This window comes from Triturus cristatus, chromosome 6 (assembly GCF_964204655.1).
Source record: "Triturus cristatus chromosome 6, aTriCri1.1, whole genome shotgun sequence".
NCBI lineage: Eukaryota > Metazoa > Chordata > Amphibia > Caudata > Salamandridae > Triturus > Triturus cristatus.
In genome coordinates, this window is record NC_140589.1 from 234,654,016 (window position 1) to 234,672,418 (window position 18,403).

General features: G+C 42.8%; 1 protein-coding gene across 2 annotated transcripts in view; it reads left to right on the forward strand.

The window, feature by feature from the left end:
- The window catches only part of PFN4 (profilin family member 4), an 85,794-nt gene that overhangs the window by 41,033 nt on the left and 26,358 nt on the right, over positions 1-18,403 (forward strand). For both annotated transcript variants that reach the window (XM_085609158.1, XM_085609159.1), the window contains exon 3: positions 147-281. In XM_085609158.1, coding sequence (XP_085465284.1) covers positions 147-281 — 135 coding nt within the window. The remainder of the gene's footprint in view (positions 1-146; positions 282-18,403) is intronic.

Below are 18,403 nucleotides of genomic sequence, written 5' to 3' on the forward strand. Positions count from 1 at the left end.
AATCGTTGTCACAAAAGTATAGAACATCATTGCTTAATAAGTGCAACAATTATCCCTGGCACAATTGTGAGCATGTGTTTAGTGGTGCATCATTTGCCTGATTTCTCATCATTTTTTATATATAATTGTCTCCTATATTCCTGCAGGTGTCATCGCAGCTAATCCATATCTTAATTGATGCTTTCAAGAACCCTTCATTGACAAGAAAAGAAGGCCTGTACTTCCAGGATGTAGGATATAAATGCGTTCGGGCGGATGAATATTCTATCTATGCCAAAAAAGTAAGTTGCACCTGTTTCTACAAGGTCCTTGAATGTCCTACATGATTTTGTACACTGCCTTCACATTCTTTCCCATGTGGCTGATGTATCACGAAAAGAATGACAAAAGTAACAAGATGTGATCTTGTGATTTCCGCAGTCCGAAGTCTCATTATGGAGATTCCGCCCCAAGTGTGGAAATTAACCCCGCAACTGCGGGGCCTCCACCACGAATGTGAAGGCCCCGCAGTCATTGGGTAGTCTCCATACTCGGGGGGGATTCTCTGCAGTCAGAATTTTCGTTACAGAGCTTCCGCCCCAAATGCAGAGACTCTGCCACGACTGCGGAGCCTCTGCCACGAGTGGGGAGGCGCCGCAGACGTGGGGGAGTCTCCGCACTTGGGCAGAATCTCTGCAGTCATAATTCTCATTACAGAGATTCCCGCCCAAGTGTGGAGACTAACCCCGCAACTGCGGGGCCTCCACCACGAATGTGGAGCCCCACAGTCGTGGGGTAGTCTCCATACTCGGGCGTAATCTCCGCAGTCAGAATTTTCGTTACAGAGCTTTCGGCCCGAGTGCGAGGCGTCCGCCACGAGTACGGAGGCTCTTTGTGAATCTGGTCCACAGTGTTAAATCTAGCAGTTTAATTATAAGACGGTTCAGTGTTTACTTCAGACTTCATGGCCCATCCTGGAGTGCTTTGTTTCTGGTCTTTAGCTCATGTTGCAGCTTTGGACCTTGTCTGTGGAGGAACCTCCCCGCAGGCTCAGGTTTGGAGCTTGATATTGAAGCAGTTTGAACCATGTGTGCCCACATGAACTACAAAAAGTTCAAATTTACCAATTAAGTAGTAAAATGGTTTCTATGTTTTATGGATGTGGAAAGGTGCGTGCAATTATTGTTTATTTGGCAGGCCCAAACTTCTTAAAAGTGAAAAATACCTTCTTCCTAGGCTGATTAAAAAAAGCAAAGGGAATAACACAAAAATATCGATTTCCTACACCACTCAACACAAATTTATAAAAAAATGAACAAACCACGCAACAGAAGCAAACTACTAATACCCATGAAATGCCCACATGAACTAGTAGGACTTCCGTCTCGCACAGCTATAAACCCAACCTTCCCCCATGTAGATGTATGCTTAGTTATCTCCAGTTTCTGTAAATGGTGAGGGTGCTCCAGCCTTCCTTCTAGGCACTTGGCGAGCCAATAGTCAGATGCTTTTTGGTAAGTGTGCAGACATCTCTTATGTGCTGTGATATAGACATGTTTGCTTTTCTCCTGCCTGTACATTGTCAAGGTGCCTTTTTTTTTCTCCTCTTCATACATTGCTCTTTTCATATAACTGTTCCTTCCCCAGCCAGAAGCCACAACCAACTAGATTCTGTCCATTTCAGTACCTTCTTAGTTCACCCTCTGTGTTGGTGGATTGAACCAGGCTTACTTTATCGCCGGAGTTTTACCGAGCCATTTCATCCCCTACTCCTATTGTTTAAATTGTGGGTCATATTAAAGTCTCCACATTACCTCCTTGTCCGTCTTCCTCGCCACAGTAGTAAGAATGAGCCTTCGGCTCCCGACAGAAAATCCAAGTGAAAATTAGCATACCAGTCTCCCTCTCCCTCCAATATGGCCCCCAGTGACGACAGCCAATCCCATAAAGGGATACAGAAATCCACAAACAACCTGTTTTTTTGTTTCTGCACTGCTCCGAGTGCTGTGTTCCTGCTTGTCAGGTGAGTGTGGGGCGTTGGTCCTGCTGTAGCGGGCTCTTGTGCCCTGTGTTCGTTTGGAGTTGGGGGAACGTTAGTGGTTGTTAAATATGTTATGTTCCTCTGTCCACCGTGCCTCTCCAGTTCCTGCTCTAGCGGCCCCGGCGTGGCGGAGGTCGGGTTCGCTTTGGGACCCGCCTCCTCCCTGAATCCGCGCCTCGGTGTCCTGCTGCAGCGGACTCATAGCGGCGCGTTTTTCAGTCCTTGCCGACCGCGTGTCCTGCATAGTGGATTTCATGCGGTCGGCGCTTTGTTATTGTTATTCGCGCTTCAGGCGCAGGGCGTTCTGTTGCTGCCGTCTTCCTGTTTGTGGATTCCTTTAGCTCGACAGTCCTTGGCAGCGACTCCTCGGCCGGGGTTTTTCCTCGGGTAAGGGGCGCGGGCTTCCGGCTCCTTTATTATGTGTTGGGGGCGTGTCCAGTGTTTTTTTCTTGATTGCCATGGGGCCAGGAGGCCATTTAAACGCTGATTTCTTGCCGGTTTCTGTGCTGGGTTGTTCTTCCCTTACTGCTTTTGCGTTTGCTGCTGTTATGGAGATTTCTGGTGATGATGTGGCTCCTGGCCTTGGGGAAGTCGCTTCTGGGTCACAGGATGCATTGCCTTCCTTGTCTGTGCTTCAACAGATGATTGATTCGGCTGTGGCTGCTGCTTTGCAGGGCAAGATGGCTGCACCTCCTTCTAAGAAGATCAGGTCTGATCCTGCCTCCCAGGTTGATTCTGACGCTGAGGATGATGTGGAGGTTAAGGGTCGCTTTGTGCAAGGTGCTGACCTTAAGGACGTGCTGGGGCACATTCGCACCAACTTGCTGTTTCCTGATTCGGTTGTTCCGCTGGAGGAGGCTTTTTTTGCGCAATATCAACGTCCGGATCCTGAAAATCTTCCTCTGCATTCTTCTGTTGTAAAGGTGTTAGAGACTGAATGGAAGGATGTTGACAAGGGGGCTTTCCCACGATACTTGGCTAAGCGTTACCCTTTGCAGGATTTTTCTACCAAGTATCCTTCATCTGTGAAGGTTGATTCCTTGATGGCGGCGATGTCGTCTCATGGGTCTGTGGTTTCTGAGGATTCCTCTCCAGCGGATCCTGTGGATAGGAAGATGGATGGGGCGGTGAAGCGCACTTTTTCTGCTGCCAATTTTTCCATCCGAGCTGCTACTTACTCTTCTTATGCCATTCAGTCCCTGCTGAAGGATATTCAGTCGTTGGCTGAACTGTTGGACCAGGGGGAGGATGTCTCCTCTACGTTGGCCATGATGGAGCAGCAGGTTCGTCTCCCTTCGGACGTCTCTTTTGATGCTTTGGGTGCGGCTGCTTCTGCGGCTGGTTCTTCGGTGGCGGCTAGGCGCCAGTTGTGGCTGCGCTCCTGGAAGGCTGATGCTACCCAGAAGTCTTTGTTGATGAAGATTCCATTTACTGGGGTTAAGCTTTTTGGGCCTCCTTTGGACTATATGGTGAAGAAGACTGCGGAGGATAGGAAGCTGCTGGCTCCGGATCGAGCTGTTCGTTTCCAGTCTTTTGGTGCTACCCGTGCCTTTGGTCCTTCTCGTAGGGGCTGTGTTCACCAGCCCTTTCGTGGTCAGGGGCATGGCCGGGGTGCCCCTTAAACTGATAAGTCCCGCTTCTCCAACGTTCCCTCCTCCGCTTCTGCTCCCTCCAAATCATGACTCTGGGGGATCTCAGGCCTGTCCTGGTCCTGAAGTGGCTGAATGACTTCATTCCCCCTCAGACTTTCAAGATGGTGTCTCTGAAGGTGATTCTACCTCTGATTTCTCGGGGAGACTTTCTGGCGTCAATCGATCTGCAAGACGCCTATCTCCATGTGCCTGTGCACCCCGACATTCAGCGTTTTCTGCGGTTCTGTGTCTGCACTACCAGTTTCAGGTATTGCCTTTTGGTCTCTGCTCTGCACCCAGGGTGTTTACGAAGGTTCTGGCACCTGTCATTGGCCATTTGCATGGGGAGGGCATTCAGGTGTTTCCCTACCTGGACGATTTCTTGAGTTCTGCTTCTTCTCTTCCTAAGGCGGTGGTCCATGTCCAGAGGGTTTGCCGGGTCCTGGAATTGCACGGCTTCCTGGTGAATGTGGGGAAGTCCTCCCTGGTTCCTTCGCAGGATCTGACTTTCATTGGGGCTCGTTTCAGGACTCTGTTGGGGTCGGTGTTCCTGCCCCCTGCACGGATGGAAACCCTGCTGTCTGCTGTTCAGTCCCTGCTGTCAGGTCCTTCCCAGCCTGCGGGACTTTGGTTGAGAGTTCAGGGTCTCATGTCCGCTTCCTTGTCCGTGGTTTCTTGGGCTTGCCTGCACATGTATCCCATGGTGTCCCACATTTTGTTGCATTGGGACCCCTGTTCTCGGAATCTCGATCTCTTGATTCCTGTGTCAGTGGGGTTTTGGGAGGCCCTGGGGTGGTGGTTGGACGTGGTTCATCTCTCCTGAGGTTGTCCTTTTCAGGTGGTTCCTTCTCGGTTCCTCACTACCGATGCCAGCCTCTTGGGCTGGAGTGCTACTCTGGGGGACTCTTCGACTCAGGGTGTTTGGGCTCCGAATGTGATGTCTTGTTCCTCGAATTACAGGGAGCTGAAGGCTGTCCAGTTGGGTCTGTTGGCCTTCTCGGACCTTCCCTTGGGTCACCATGTTCAGGTCAGGACGGACAATCAGGTGGTCATGGCGTATCTCAATCATCAGGGGGGTTGCCGGGTTCCTTCCCTCAGTTACCAGATTTGTTCGTGGGCGGAGTTGCACCTGGAGTCACTGTCGGCTGTTAACCTTCCTGGTCGGGAGAACGTGGTTGCGGACTGCCTGAGCAGGGTCTTTCCGTCCATGGGGTCCTTGTCCCTGACGCGCCTGAGTTCCGGGCTTTGCGGAGGAGGTTTGGGTCTCCGTTTGTGGACCTGTTTGCATCCCGGTCCAATGCGCAAATCCGTTGTTTTTGCACGATTATGCCATGTCCGGAGGCATGGCGGATAGATGCTCTGTCCTTCCTGTGGCCGAAGGGCCTGTTGTATGCATTCCCTCCTGTTCCCCTGATCCCTGCTGTGTTGCAGAAGATCAAGAGGGAGGGGGCCCGTGTTCTTCTGATTGTACCGGGTTGGCGTTGCCGCCCGTGGTTTCCTCTGTTGTTGGAGTTGGCGATGGGCACGGGATGGTTGTTGCCCTTCGATCCTTTTCCTCTGGTGGGGCCTCCGCTTCTTCTTCCGGTGTTCCGGTCCTTGGGTCTGCAGGCCTGGCTCTTGAGAGGGACTCCCTGATTCGGGGTGGGTTTTCTGTGGTAGTTGCTGATGTTATTCAGCGGTCCAGGCGTCCATCTACTTTGCGTTCCTATGATAAACACTGGGACAACTTTGCTGCTTGGTGCGTTCAGCACGATTTGTCTGTGTCTGACTTGGATCTTGCACGCATTCTTGATTTTTTGAATGAGGGTTTTGATCATCTCTACTCTTCGTGCACAGTGGGCTGCCATTCGGGCCTTTCATGCGCTTCCATTGATCTCTGTGACGCCCTTGGTGTCCAGACTTTTGAAATCTCTGGCTTTTCAGCGTCCCCGTCCTGTTCTGTCTTTTCCTCCTTGGGATCTTCCGCTGGTTCTGCGTGCTTTGCAGTCGATTCCTTTTGAGCCTTTGGAGTCGGTTGACCTGAAATTCTTGACTCTTAAGGTCGTCTTTCTCGTGGCTATTGCTTCTGCCAGGAGGATTGGGGAGTTGGGGGCTTTCCTGCAGTCTGCTCCTTTTTTGTGTATTCTGGAGGATCGTGTTGTGCTACGCCCTCACCCCACTTTTGTTCCTAAGGTGAATTCCTTTTTTCATCGTTCTGCTGAGGTGGTTCTTCCGGTTCTTTGTCCTGGTCCCTCCTCTGGGGAGGAGTCGCTGCTGCATCTTCTGGATGTTTGGCGCGCCTTGTTGATTTACCTGGATCGGACTTCTTCCTCTTGCAAGGTGGACAATTTGTTTGTGAATTTTGGTTTGGCCCGTAGGGGTTTGCGCCCTTCCCTATCCACTCTCAGTCGTTGGATTAAGGACGTTATTCTGTTGGCTTATGGTTCATCTTCCTTGGTTCCCTCTCTTCCTATTCAGGGGTGTTCCACTCGTTTGGTTGCTGTCTCCTGGGCCGCTTTCAAGGGGGTGTCCATGGAGGATATTTGCCGTGCTGCCACTTGGTCTTCCCCTCATACCTTCATGTCGCACTACCGTCTTCAGGTTGGGGGTGGTACTTTGGTCGCCTTTGCCTCTTCTGTGCTGTGTTCTGGGTCCCATATGTTGGAGGTTCTATGTGTCTCTTTCCTGTTGTTTAATAAAGTTTTGCTATGATGCTGACTTACCTGGTGGCCTGTGTTCTTCCATGAAGCTGATATGCTTTGGTATCGGCTCATTCTTACTACTGTGGCGAGGAAGACGGCCGAGGAGGTAACGCCCCGGTTACTTACCGGTAATCTTCATTACTCCGAGTCCTTGTATTCCTCGCCACAGTATAGTTTCCCTTTCCCTCCCGGCCCTCTTATTGGCTTCATGTCTGCGGCTTGGTTTCTCAGGTCGTTTGTGGATTTCTGTATCCCTTTATGGGATTGGCTGTCGTCACTGGGGGCTATATTGGAGGGAGAGGGAGACTGGTATGCTAATTTTCACTTGGAGTTTCTGTCGGGAGCCGAAGGCTCATTCTTACTACTGTGGCGAGGAAGACAAGGACTCGGAGTAATGAAGATTACCGGTAAGTAACCGGGGCATTATTTGCCAGTTCGTATACCACTAAATAAAGACTGTTAAAACATGTAGCATAAAAACAGGTACATATTATCATTCAGAGTTTTACTTTTACATAAGCAGCGCAGGTCACGTCAGATTTTTTTTATCTAACATAAGAACCATTTGAAGGGCTTGATGAGTCAAAGTGGGGATTATGCATTGAACTTGAGTCCCTATCACAACATAAGAGATTTGAGAGAAACAGATAGCACGATAAAAGGTAATGCATTAATTAATCCTTCTAAAAGTGCATAATAGGATTTATGCAAAAAGATATTATGATACAACATGTTTAATAAACCTTGAAAAAGAATAATGTTAAATACAGAATAATAGAAAGTAAATTAATTAAGTATTGCAAATAAGAAAAATAGGTAGTAGCGTCCCTGAAAACAGGGAAAGACGGCACACCAAAATGCACGATAATATAATACAATCAATAAATTTCAGGCGTCAATAGTATATAGGAATAAGTAAAAAGCTGTGAGGTGCATAAAGCTTCAGTTAGTGCCCACTACCTATGGGCACCATCAATATGTACAAGACATATCACCAGTAATTTCTATAGTTTTTTTAGAAGACTAATATTGCACTCCTACACAATGTATGGGTGAAATACCCAACTGATACACGTTTGTCAGTTCTTAGTTAGATCATATATGTCTATCACAATGTCAAGAAAGATGAAAACAATTTCTTCAAATCATTAGGCAGTCACAAATTCAATCCAGGACCCTTGGATTAATAGTTGCTTTTTTCCATCTTTTCTTTATTGACACATGTTAGTCAATTCCAAATACACGGACCAGCCGACACGTGTTTCGTCTTACAAAAGACTTTTTCAAGGCTGGAAAAAGTAAATACAAGAACTAAATACAACCTTTCCTTGTATAACATTTAAAAAAAAATTTATTTTTTTGTGAAAGTTTAATTTCACAATACCATAGCTGAGTGTTCACCTTAATGGGTGATAGGCAAAGAAAGAAGACGTGGGTAAGAAAAAGAACCAAACTTCCCAAAATCAATTGTTTAGTATAAGAATCTAGTTGAGAATGAGAGAAACAACGATCACAAAGCACAGGAACCCTGTTCACGACACCCAAAGTCTGGAGTGGCAGTGGGGAAATGTGAACAAAATACACAAGTAAAGATAACACAAAAGTGTTGGACAAGTGTCAAAACAAGTGAACATAGAGAGACTCAAAGATGTAGGAACAAAGAGTTTAATGTGTCAACCCACCAAAAAAATTTTCAACGGCGCAGATGGTGGAATATCCAATCATAAGGTTCATAAGCACGAGTTATCATTGAAAATCATCATGTGTGCGATCACACCATCTAGAGGACGGACACAGTAAAGAAAAAAAGACTGAGTGTTCACAGAGAAGGATCATATAATATGGCTCACTAGTGCATATGCACACAGATATCCCAACGTAACCAAACTGAGTTCACAAAAGTGGTGTTTATAATCTAAAGAATTCTATCCTAAGTCGATGTTCAGCAAACGAAGTAGTAGGTTAAGTGGGAACTAACCTCATTAAGATGTCAATATTAAAAAAAAGTGAATAAGTAGACCAGCAGTAACACTGAAAATGTCAATGTATGTATAATAAACCTTGGTGGTACATTCCTGTCATAATCTAAGTCTTGTAAAGTTCCAAGACACAAATACTCAATCAGTAAAAACCAAGTGCACAATCCACTTAACATTGGTCAATTTCGAGTAACATGTGCGCGAAAATACTGTTCCAAGGTTAAAGACATAATCCTAACCCTAAATAAACAACTGAAAAGCGTAAACACGTAATATCATTTTTAAGAATAGTGAGCATACCAATATTAGTATATGCACTTATCTCGTCTCCAAAGTTCAGTGAAGTGTAAATGCGTGCATCAAATAATGTCTTCTAAGTGACGTGCTGGCTCCATGATACGAGCGCACTCACTGCCTAAGATAAAATATGAGAAAGATATATTAAAAAAAACCCATTCGTCCTGTATCAGGTTGCATAAATGAGGAGATCCCACAACTCCATACAGGCATGGTCAGAACGACTTACTGGTTTCTGCCGGTCGAGTGGTGTCACAGTCTTCCGTCCCGTTAAGTTACTGAGTGGACGCCACGAAGTCCATCCATTTAAATGGTGGTTTGCTAAAGTCACGTGATGTATCACATGCAATTACGTAAACGGAGCCCGTTAGAAAGAGGTAAAGCAGGCTACTGGGGAAAGTCGCCGCCATGATAGAATGGCGCGTGTAAACAGCGCGAAGCGTGCTGAAAGGACATACTAAAATCATATCTCGAGTCCCAATGTAATATAAGCGCCGAAATAAGGCGCAAATATGCGTAAATCGTACTGAGTATAATATCGGAATCAATGTAACGAACAAAATTTAGTTAACACGATGGACACAAAAATAGTCCACCATAGTATGGCAATGTTAAAATGAGCCAATATAACATGGCCACAAGAGAAAAAGGTTTTGTACTACCGTCTTTGTAAGGTAAAATATAAAAGAGGGAAGAAAGAGCAAACATGGAGATGCCCAAAGTGAGTATAGTGATGGTTAGTTTGGGTGCTCATATTGTAATAACAACAAATATTATGTTACAACCACAGTAAGAATATTATTCATGTTCTTGATGTATAGTTACATCTAGTAGCACTATTACAATTATAACCACAGTGAGATTGTCATTCATGTTCCTAATATACGGTCACATTTTGCAACACAAGAGAATATATCACATGTGGGTTCTATGGAGAGTACAATGAGATTGCTCCGGCCAATCATGATTCATCATCTGAATTAGGAGTAGACCAGTAAGTAGAAATTATCACAATTCATATATGCAATATTCTTCATATATATAAAAAATATAACAACTGATGTTAAGTGAAAATGTATCATCAATTATAACACACTCGTGGCCTGACAAATAAACAGTTGGTAATAAAATATCTAACTAGGGAATAGGAATACATTGAGGCCAATTATCTAACCATGGGAATAGCAGTTATCTACCACAGAGATAGAGTCCTATCAGTGTTGTCTGTCAATCTTTTAAAAATACGTGAAGTTCTCTATCTGTATTTAAACCCAAGTCAACTGATCTTAACTTTATTAGCCATTTTGCTTCAAGTTTCCTTAGGGCCAAAGTTTTGTCACCACCTCTGGGATCATGTTTAAGTGTCGCAATCCCATGGAATCTAATTCCTAGAATTTCAGAATCTTTGTGTACGGTATTATAGTGTGCTGCTAGTGGATATTCTCTATTATTATTTCGGATAGCTCTGATATGTTCCTGAATCCGTTCCTTCAATGGCCTGATGGTACTCCCCACATAAATCAATTTACATTGACAAATGATACAATATACTGTAAACTTGGTGTTACAGTTTATGAACTGATACAATTTATGTGTCTGCCCATTGTTGTAACTGAAGCTTTTAAGTTTGTTTTCAGCAAATTGGCACACGTTGCACATAGTGCATTTGTAGAATCCTACCGGTTGTTCCGGTAGCCAGGTCTTTTTTGTTTCCATCTGATTGGTCTTAATTATAGATGGACTGAGCCAATTGCGAAGAGTTCTACCTCTTTTGTAGGTGACTCTGGGTTTGTCAGCAATATAAGGCACTATGTCTGAATCTAATTTAAGTATGTGCCAATGTTTGGACATTAGTCTAAAGATCACATTGCTATATGAGTTGTATTCAGTTATAAGTGTCAACTGTTTAGACCGTATCTCACTTTTCTCGTTCTTAGCTCTATGTTGAACTTTAAGAAGTTGCTTGCGTTCTATATGATTGATCCTGTTATGAGCTTTTTCAAGGAGGTCTTGATCATAACCCCTGCTTTTAAAGCGATTTTTGAGATTCTCGACCTCTCTCTGCAGTGTATCCTCCTTGCTACAATTACGTTTGATGCGAGTCATTTCACCAAATGGTATGGCTGAAATCTGAAATTTAGGGTGTGCACTGTTTGCATGAAGGACAGAATTACATGCAGTATTTTTTCGAAACAGTTTACTTTCTAGCTTCCCATCCTCTATATAGAGTGTAATATCTAGAAAGTTGATCTGCCTGGTGTCAATCTCGTGGGTAAAGCTTAAATTATATTTGTTGGTATTGAGGTGATTAATGAAGCATCCCAATGTCGTTACACTACCACCCCATATCATAATAACGTCATCAATAAATCTGCCCCAATATATGATGCAATCAGTGAATTCATGAGGGCATTGCTTCCAAATGTGATGTTCTTCATAGTGGCCCATGTAAATATTTGCAAAAGATGGGGAAAATTTAGCTCCCATTGCCACCCCAGAGTGTTGTTTATACCAATGGTTATTGTGCATGAAATAATTATTATCCAATGCAAGGCGGGTTAGTTCAAGAAGCATGGTAGTATGTTCATACAGAGTAGCATCACGTTTGGATAAATAATAGGTAAGTGCTTCCATACCCTGGGTGAAAGGAATGCTCGTATACAAAGCATTTACATCCAAAGTGACAAAGGTTAAATCACTAGACCATATTACATCCTCTAATTTGTTGAGGAGGTCCTTAGTGTCTTCAATGAAAGCAGGGAGGTTCCTTACAATGGGCTGTAGATAGATGTCTATGAATTCAGAGATGCATTCAGTGGGTCCACCTATCCCCGATATAATGGGCCTACCTGGGGGAGTGTTAGAGTTCTTATGAATTTTGGGCAGTGTATAAATATATGCTGCCTTGGGTGCAGGGTTGTATAGATATTTAACCTCGGCATCAGATAGGATACCAGCGTTTTGCCAGTATCCTAGTGTTGTTTGAATTAGCTCATTGACATTTTTCATTGGATTGGTAGATATCTTGGTATATGAGTTAGTGTCAGATAATTGTTTGTCTATTTCACCAAGATAGTACTCTTGTGTCATAACAACAATGTTGCCCCCCTTATCAGCTTCCTTTATGACAAGGTCGGGGCACTCAGACAATTCTCGTAAGGCCTTCCTTTCATTATTGCTGAGATTGTCTTTGAACTTCTGAGGTTTGGCTAACATCTTATCTTCCAGTTTATATAGATCGTTGGTGACCGCTTTATAAAAGCAATCAATCATGTTATTCGGTGTTAATACTGGAGTAAAGGTGGACTTGGGCCTCAAACCACTGTCAGTGGCTGTATTAGTATCTATGTTTAATTCCTGTAATAGATCGTTCATATTGGGTACAATCTCAATGCTGTCATCCATTGACAGCAGCATTCTTATATTTTCAATATCTTTGATCGTTTGCCCACTAGGACCAGTTGTATATACGGGAATCGGACACATTCTTTCATTGTTTACAAAAAACTTTTTTAATTTCAATTTACGAGTAAATCGAAAGAGATCCACATGAATTTGCGTAAAGTTGGGTTTTGTCACGGGGCAAAAGCCCAAACCCCTTTTCAACACATTATTTTCTGCAGTGGTGAGTATTTTATTAGACAAATTGATAACACTCAAATCATTTACATGATTACCAATCAACACAGGTGAATCACTGGAACCAATACATTCCAGAGCCCTTAGTTCCTCTGTATTCGTGTCACTGACCTTGTGACCCTTTTGTTTGGTTCTATATCTGTTCTTTCTACCACCCCTCCTTGTTCTCTTTCTGACTGGTTCTGTTTGTTGTACCCCAATCTCGTTCCCTTTCGGTATCTCTCCAATTCCGATAAAAAAGATGAACCTGGGGGAATGTTCTCCACCACCCCTCTATCTGCAGTGTTCTCACTCCTCACTTCACTGGTTTCACTTGTGAAGCTTGAAACATCTGACCCACTGATGGATGCATCTCTTTCTGTTCTTTTATTTGAGGCGTTAGTACCACCCCGAGGCTTGACTTCATCAAATTTTTTAGCGAACGTAAATATCCTGCCACTACTATAGTCATTGGCATCTCGCTTAAGTTTGCGTACCTTCTTCTCTCTAATATACGCCTGGTGTGAATTGAGTACTTCCTTCAATATTTTGAAATTTTTATCACTTGCTTCTGTTAAGTTCAGTTTTTTTATTTCCTCTTCCACTTGTTCAATTTCTTCTAGTAATTTGGCTCTCTTTCTCTCCGCATGCCTAATTAACAAATCCATCATGCCAAATGAGGATGAAGAAATTAAGTTCTCCCATTCGGCGAGAAGATCGGGATCTAAATCTTCAAACGTAGGAAAAATAATGACCCTTAGCCCCCTGGGGACTTGTTTGATCTCAATATACTTTTTTAATGTGGTATAGTCCCACCAACGGGAGAGTTCTGATTTCCGTAATCTTTCTAGTTTGATGAATAGCTGTTTTAATCCAAGGGGTTTACTGTCTATGTTGGTCACTTTTTTTGACTGTAATCCTTGTTCTAGAAAAATGTCATTAAACATCTTGTCTCGGTCATCTTCAAAGCTCGCCATAATAAGTATTGTTGATGCAAAATAATTGTCCTGGTAGTTATATAGTGTCAGGACACGCCTACAGAGGAACTTCGGGTGCACGTACCACTTCAAATATTGCAAATAAGAAAAATAGGTAGTAGCGTCCCTGAAAACAGGGAAAGACGGCACACCAAAATGCACGATAATATAATACAATCAATAAATTTCAGGCGTCAATAGTATATAGGAATAAGTAAAAAGCTGTGAGGTGCATAAAGCTTCAGTTAGTGCCCACTACCTATGGGCACCATCAATATGTACAAGACATATCACCAGTAATTTCTATAGTTTTTTTAGAAGACTAATATTGCACTCCTACACAATGTATGGGTGAAATACCCAACTGATACACGTTTGTCAGTTCTTAGTTAGATCATATATGTCTATCACAATGTCAAGAAAGATGAAAACAATTTCTTCAAATCATTAGGCAGTCACAAATTCAATCCAGGACCCTTGGATTAATAGTTGCTTTTTTCCATCTTTTCTTTATTGACACATGTTAGTCAATTCCAAATACACGGACCAGCCGACACGTGTTTCGTCTTACAAAAGACTTTTTCAAGGCTGGAAAAAGTAAATACAAGAACTAAATACAACCTTTCCTTGTATAACATTTAAAACATTTTTTATTTTTTTGTGAAAGTTTAATTTCACAATACCATAGCTGAGTGTTCACCTTAATGGGTGATAGGCAAAGAAAGAAGACGTGGGTAAGAAAAAGAACCAAACTTCCCAAAATCAATTGTTTAGTATAAGAATCTAGTTGAGAATGAGAGAAACAACGATCACAAAGCACAGGAACCCTGTTCACGACACCCAAAGTCTGGAGTGGCAGTGGGGAAATGTGAACAAAATACACAAGTAAAGATAACACAAAAGTGTTGGACAAGTGTCAAAACAAGTGAACATAGAGAGACTCAAAGATGTAGGAACAAAGAGTTTAATGTGTCAACCCACCAAAAAAATTTTCAACGGCGCAGATGGTGGAATATCCAATCATAAGGTTCATAAGCACGAGTTATCATTGAAAATCATCATGTGTGCGATCACACCATCTAGAGGACGGACACAGTAAAGAAAAAAAGACTGAGTGTTCACAGAGAAGGATCATATAATATGGCTCACTAGTGCATATGCACACAGATATCCCAACGTAACCAAACTGAGTTCACAAAAGTGGTGTTTATAATCTAAAGAATTCTATCCTAAGTCGATGTTCAGCAAACGAAGTAGTAGGTTAAGTGGGAACTAACCTCATTAAGATGTCAATATTAAAAAAAAGTGAATAAGTAGACCAGCAGTAACACTGAAAATGTCAATGTATGTATAATAAACCTTGGTGGTACATTCCTGTCATAATCTAAGTCTTGTAAAGTTCCAAGACACAAATACTCAATCAGTAAAAACCAAGTGCACAATCCACTGAACATTGGTCAATTTCGAGTAACATGTGCGCGAAAATACTGTTCCAAGGTTAAAGACATAATCCTAACCCTAAATAAACAACTGAAAAGCGTAAACACGTAATATCATTTTTAAGAATAGTGAGCATTATGTGTTATAATTGATGATACATTTTCACTTAACATCAGTTGTTATATTTTTTATATATATGAAGAATATTGCATATATGAATTGTGATAATTTCTATTTACTGGTCTACTCCTAATTCAGATGATGAATCATGATTGGCCGGAGCAATCTCATTGTACTCTCCATAGAACCCACATGTGATATATTCTCTTGTGTTGCAAAATGTGACCGTATATTAGGAACATGAATGACAATCTCACTGTGGTTATAATTGTAATAGTGCTACTAGATGTAACTATACATCAAGAACATGAATAATATTCTTACTGTGGTTGTAACATAATATTTGTTGTTATTACAATATGAGCACCCAAACTAACCATCACTATACTCACTTTGGGCATCTCCATGTTTGCTCTTTCTTCCCTCTTTTATATTTTACCTTACAAAGACGGTAGTACAAAACCTTTTTCTCTTGTGGCCATGTTATATTGGCTCATTTTAACATTGCCATACTATGGTGGACTATTTTTGTGTCCATCGTGTTAACTAAATTTTGTTCGTTACATTGATTCCGATATTATACTCAGTACGATTTACGCATATTTGCGCCTTATTTCGGCGCTTATATTACATTGGGACTCGAGATATGATTTTAGTATGTCCTTTCAGCACGCTTCGCGCTGTTTACACGCGCCATTCTATCATGGCGGCGACTTTCCCCAGTAGCCTGCTTTACCTCTTTCTAACGGGCTCCGTTTACGTAATTGCATGTGATACATCACGTGACTTTAGCAAACCACCATTTAAATGGATGGACTTCGTGGCGTCCACTCAGTAACTTAACGGGACGGAAGACTGTGACACCACTCGACCGGCAGAAACCAGTAAGTCGTTCTGACCATGCCTGTATGGAGTTGTGGGATCTCCTCATTTATACAACCTGATACAGGACGAATGGGGTTTTTTTAATATATCTTTCTCATATTTTATCTTAGGCAGTGAGTGCGCTCGTATCATGGAGCCAGCACGTCACTTAGAAGACATTATTTGATGCACGCATTTACACTTCACTGAACTTTGGAGACGAGATAAGTGCATATACTAATATTGGTATGCTCACTATTCTTAAAAATGATATTACGTGTTTACGCTTTTCAGTTGTTTATTTAGGGTTAGGATTATGTCTTTAACCTTGGAACAGTATTTTCGCGCACATGTTACTCGAAATTGACCAATGTTCAGTGGATTGTGCACTTGGTTTTTACTGATTGAGTATTTGTGTCTTGGAACTTTACAAGACTTAGATTATGACAGGAATGTACCACCAAGGTTTATTATACATACATTGACATTTTCAGTGTTACTGCTGGTCTACTTATTCACTTTTTTTTAATATTGACATCTTAATGAGGTTAGTTCCCACTTAACCTACTACTTCGTTTGCTGAACATCGACTTAGGATAGAATTCTTTAGATTATAAACACCACTTTTGTGAACTCAGTTTGGTTACGTTGGGATATCTGTGTGCATATGCACTAGTGAGCCATATTATATGATCCTTCTCTGTGAACACTCAGTCTTTTTTTCTTTACTGTGTCCGTCCTCTAGATGGTGTGATCGCACACATGATGATTTTCAATGATAACTCGTGCTTATGAACCTTATGATTGGATATTCCACCATCTGCGCCGTTGAAAATTTTTTTGGTGGGTTGACACATTAAACTCTTTGTTCCTACATCTTTGAGTCTCTCTATGTTCACTTGTTTTGACACTTGTCCAACACTTTTGTGTTATCTTTACTTGTGTATTTTGTTCACATTTCCCCACTGCCACTCCAGACTTTGGGTGTCGTGAACAGGGTTCCTGTGCTTTGTGATCGTTGTTTCTCTCATTCTCAACTAGATTCTTATACTAAACAATTGATTTTGGGAAGTTTGGTTCTTTTTCTTACCCACGTCTTCTTTCTTTGCCTATCACCCATTAAGGTGAACACTCAGCTATGGTATTGTGAAATTAAACTTTCACAAAAAAATAAAAAATTTTTTAAATGTTATACAAGGAAAGGTTGTATTTAGTTCTTGTATTTACTTTTTCCAGCCTTGAAAAAGTCTTTTGTAAGACGAAACACGTGTCGGCTGGTCCGTGTATTTGGAATTGACTAACATGTGTCAATAAAGAAAAGATGGAAAAAAGCAACTATTAATCCAAGGGTCCTGGATTGAATTTGTGACTGCCTAATGATTTGAAGAAATTGTTTTCATCTTTCTTGACATTGTGATAGACATATATGATCTAACTAAGAACTGACAAACGTGTATCAGTTGGGTATTTCACCCATACATTGTGTAGGAGTGCAATATTAGTCTTCTAAAAAAACTATAGAAATTAATTAAGTACTTTCCTATTAATTAAGTTAAAAATGATCATTTACATTGAAAAGGAGCCAAGTGAGATAGGCCTTATGGGGTTGTGGGAGTGGTCAGAAAAGATATGGCAGGAAATTTATTTCGGGGGTGTTGGACCCCTTTCCGGGGGACCAAGGGCATACGGGGGTACTGGGCCCCAACTGTGGGGGTTAGGATCGTTTGCCACTGGTGTCCTTGGACCTAGTATGCTTCGCAAACTAAACCACGTAGACTTTTCCCCTCTTGACTCTCAGGGTAGCGAGGGTGAGCAGTGAAAGGTTTCTCAGGGGAGTAGTTTGGGGGAGGGTGGCTAAGACTCAAAACTCAACAATCAATCAACAAACCCAATAAATCACTGTTCAGCTTGTCTTTTGGAGAAGAAAGTTATTTTAATATCACATTAGTACGAATACTACACAATTGGACATCCAAATCAAGGTTAAACAATCTCACCCTAGGCTCATACGGAATTGCTGCACCCGCTCCGGTGCCTCCATCCTGGCTCTGCGGTGTCTACCCCCATCTTGGAAGGTCCCCTCCTGTGAGTCAACTGTAGGCAAAATTAGGCACAGGTGCTAGTTTCATTAAGCATCTGCCCCTGGGCAACTGGTGGCTCAGTTCCTAAAGTTATTTTGCCTAACAGAATCCTACGGATAAATATAAATCTTTATAGCATTTTGGCTTTGCTCATGTTTGCAGTCATTCAGTCTCGGGAGGTCATGCCTCACTGTTATCTTTTCAGCTAAGGACTCTTCTTGGAGGGCAGTGCTAATAGCTGTGCCGGCACACACTGGTCAGTGTCTTTGGTGGCTTTTGTTCGTCTGCAGCGGCGGCCCCACTCCTCTCTCTTGCAGACCGCTGCAGGTGTCAACTTGGCAGGTAGGAATGGTGAGGACTGGCCTTTGGGAGATGCGGCCTCTGGGCTGGACGTTCATAGCATGTGCAGCCTCTGGGCTGGACATCCATAGCAGGTGCAGCCTCCAGACTTGGCATCCATGGGAGGTGTAGCGTCTGGACTGAGCGCCTATGGCAGGTGGTGATTGGTCCTTCGTGGTTGTGCTTCACAGTGGCTGCGGCACCAACAGTCCTCTGACTGCAGAAGTGATGGTTCGTGCAGGGCTGTGCATTCATCTTCTTCACAGAATTGTGCTAGGGGAGACCTGGTGACATCTTGAGGCACAGCTTGATCCCAGCGATGCTTCCGCTGATAGTTGGCTTTTTCTGGGTCTCAC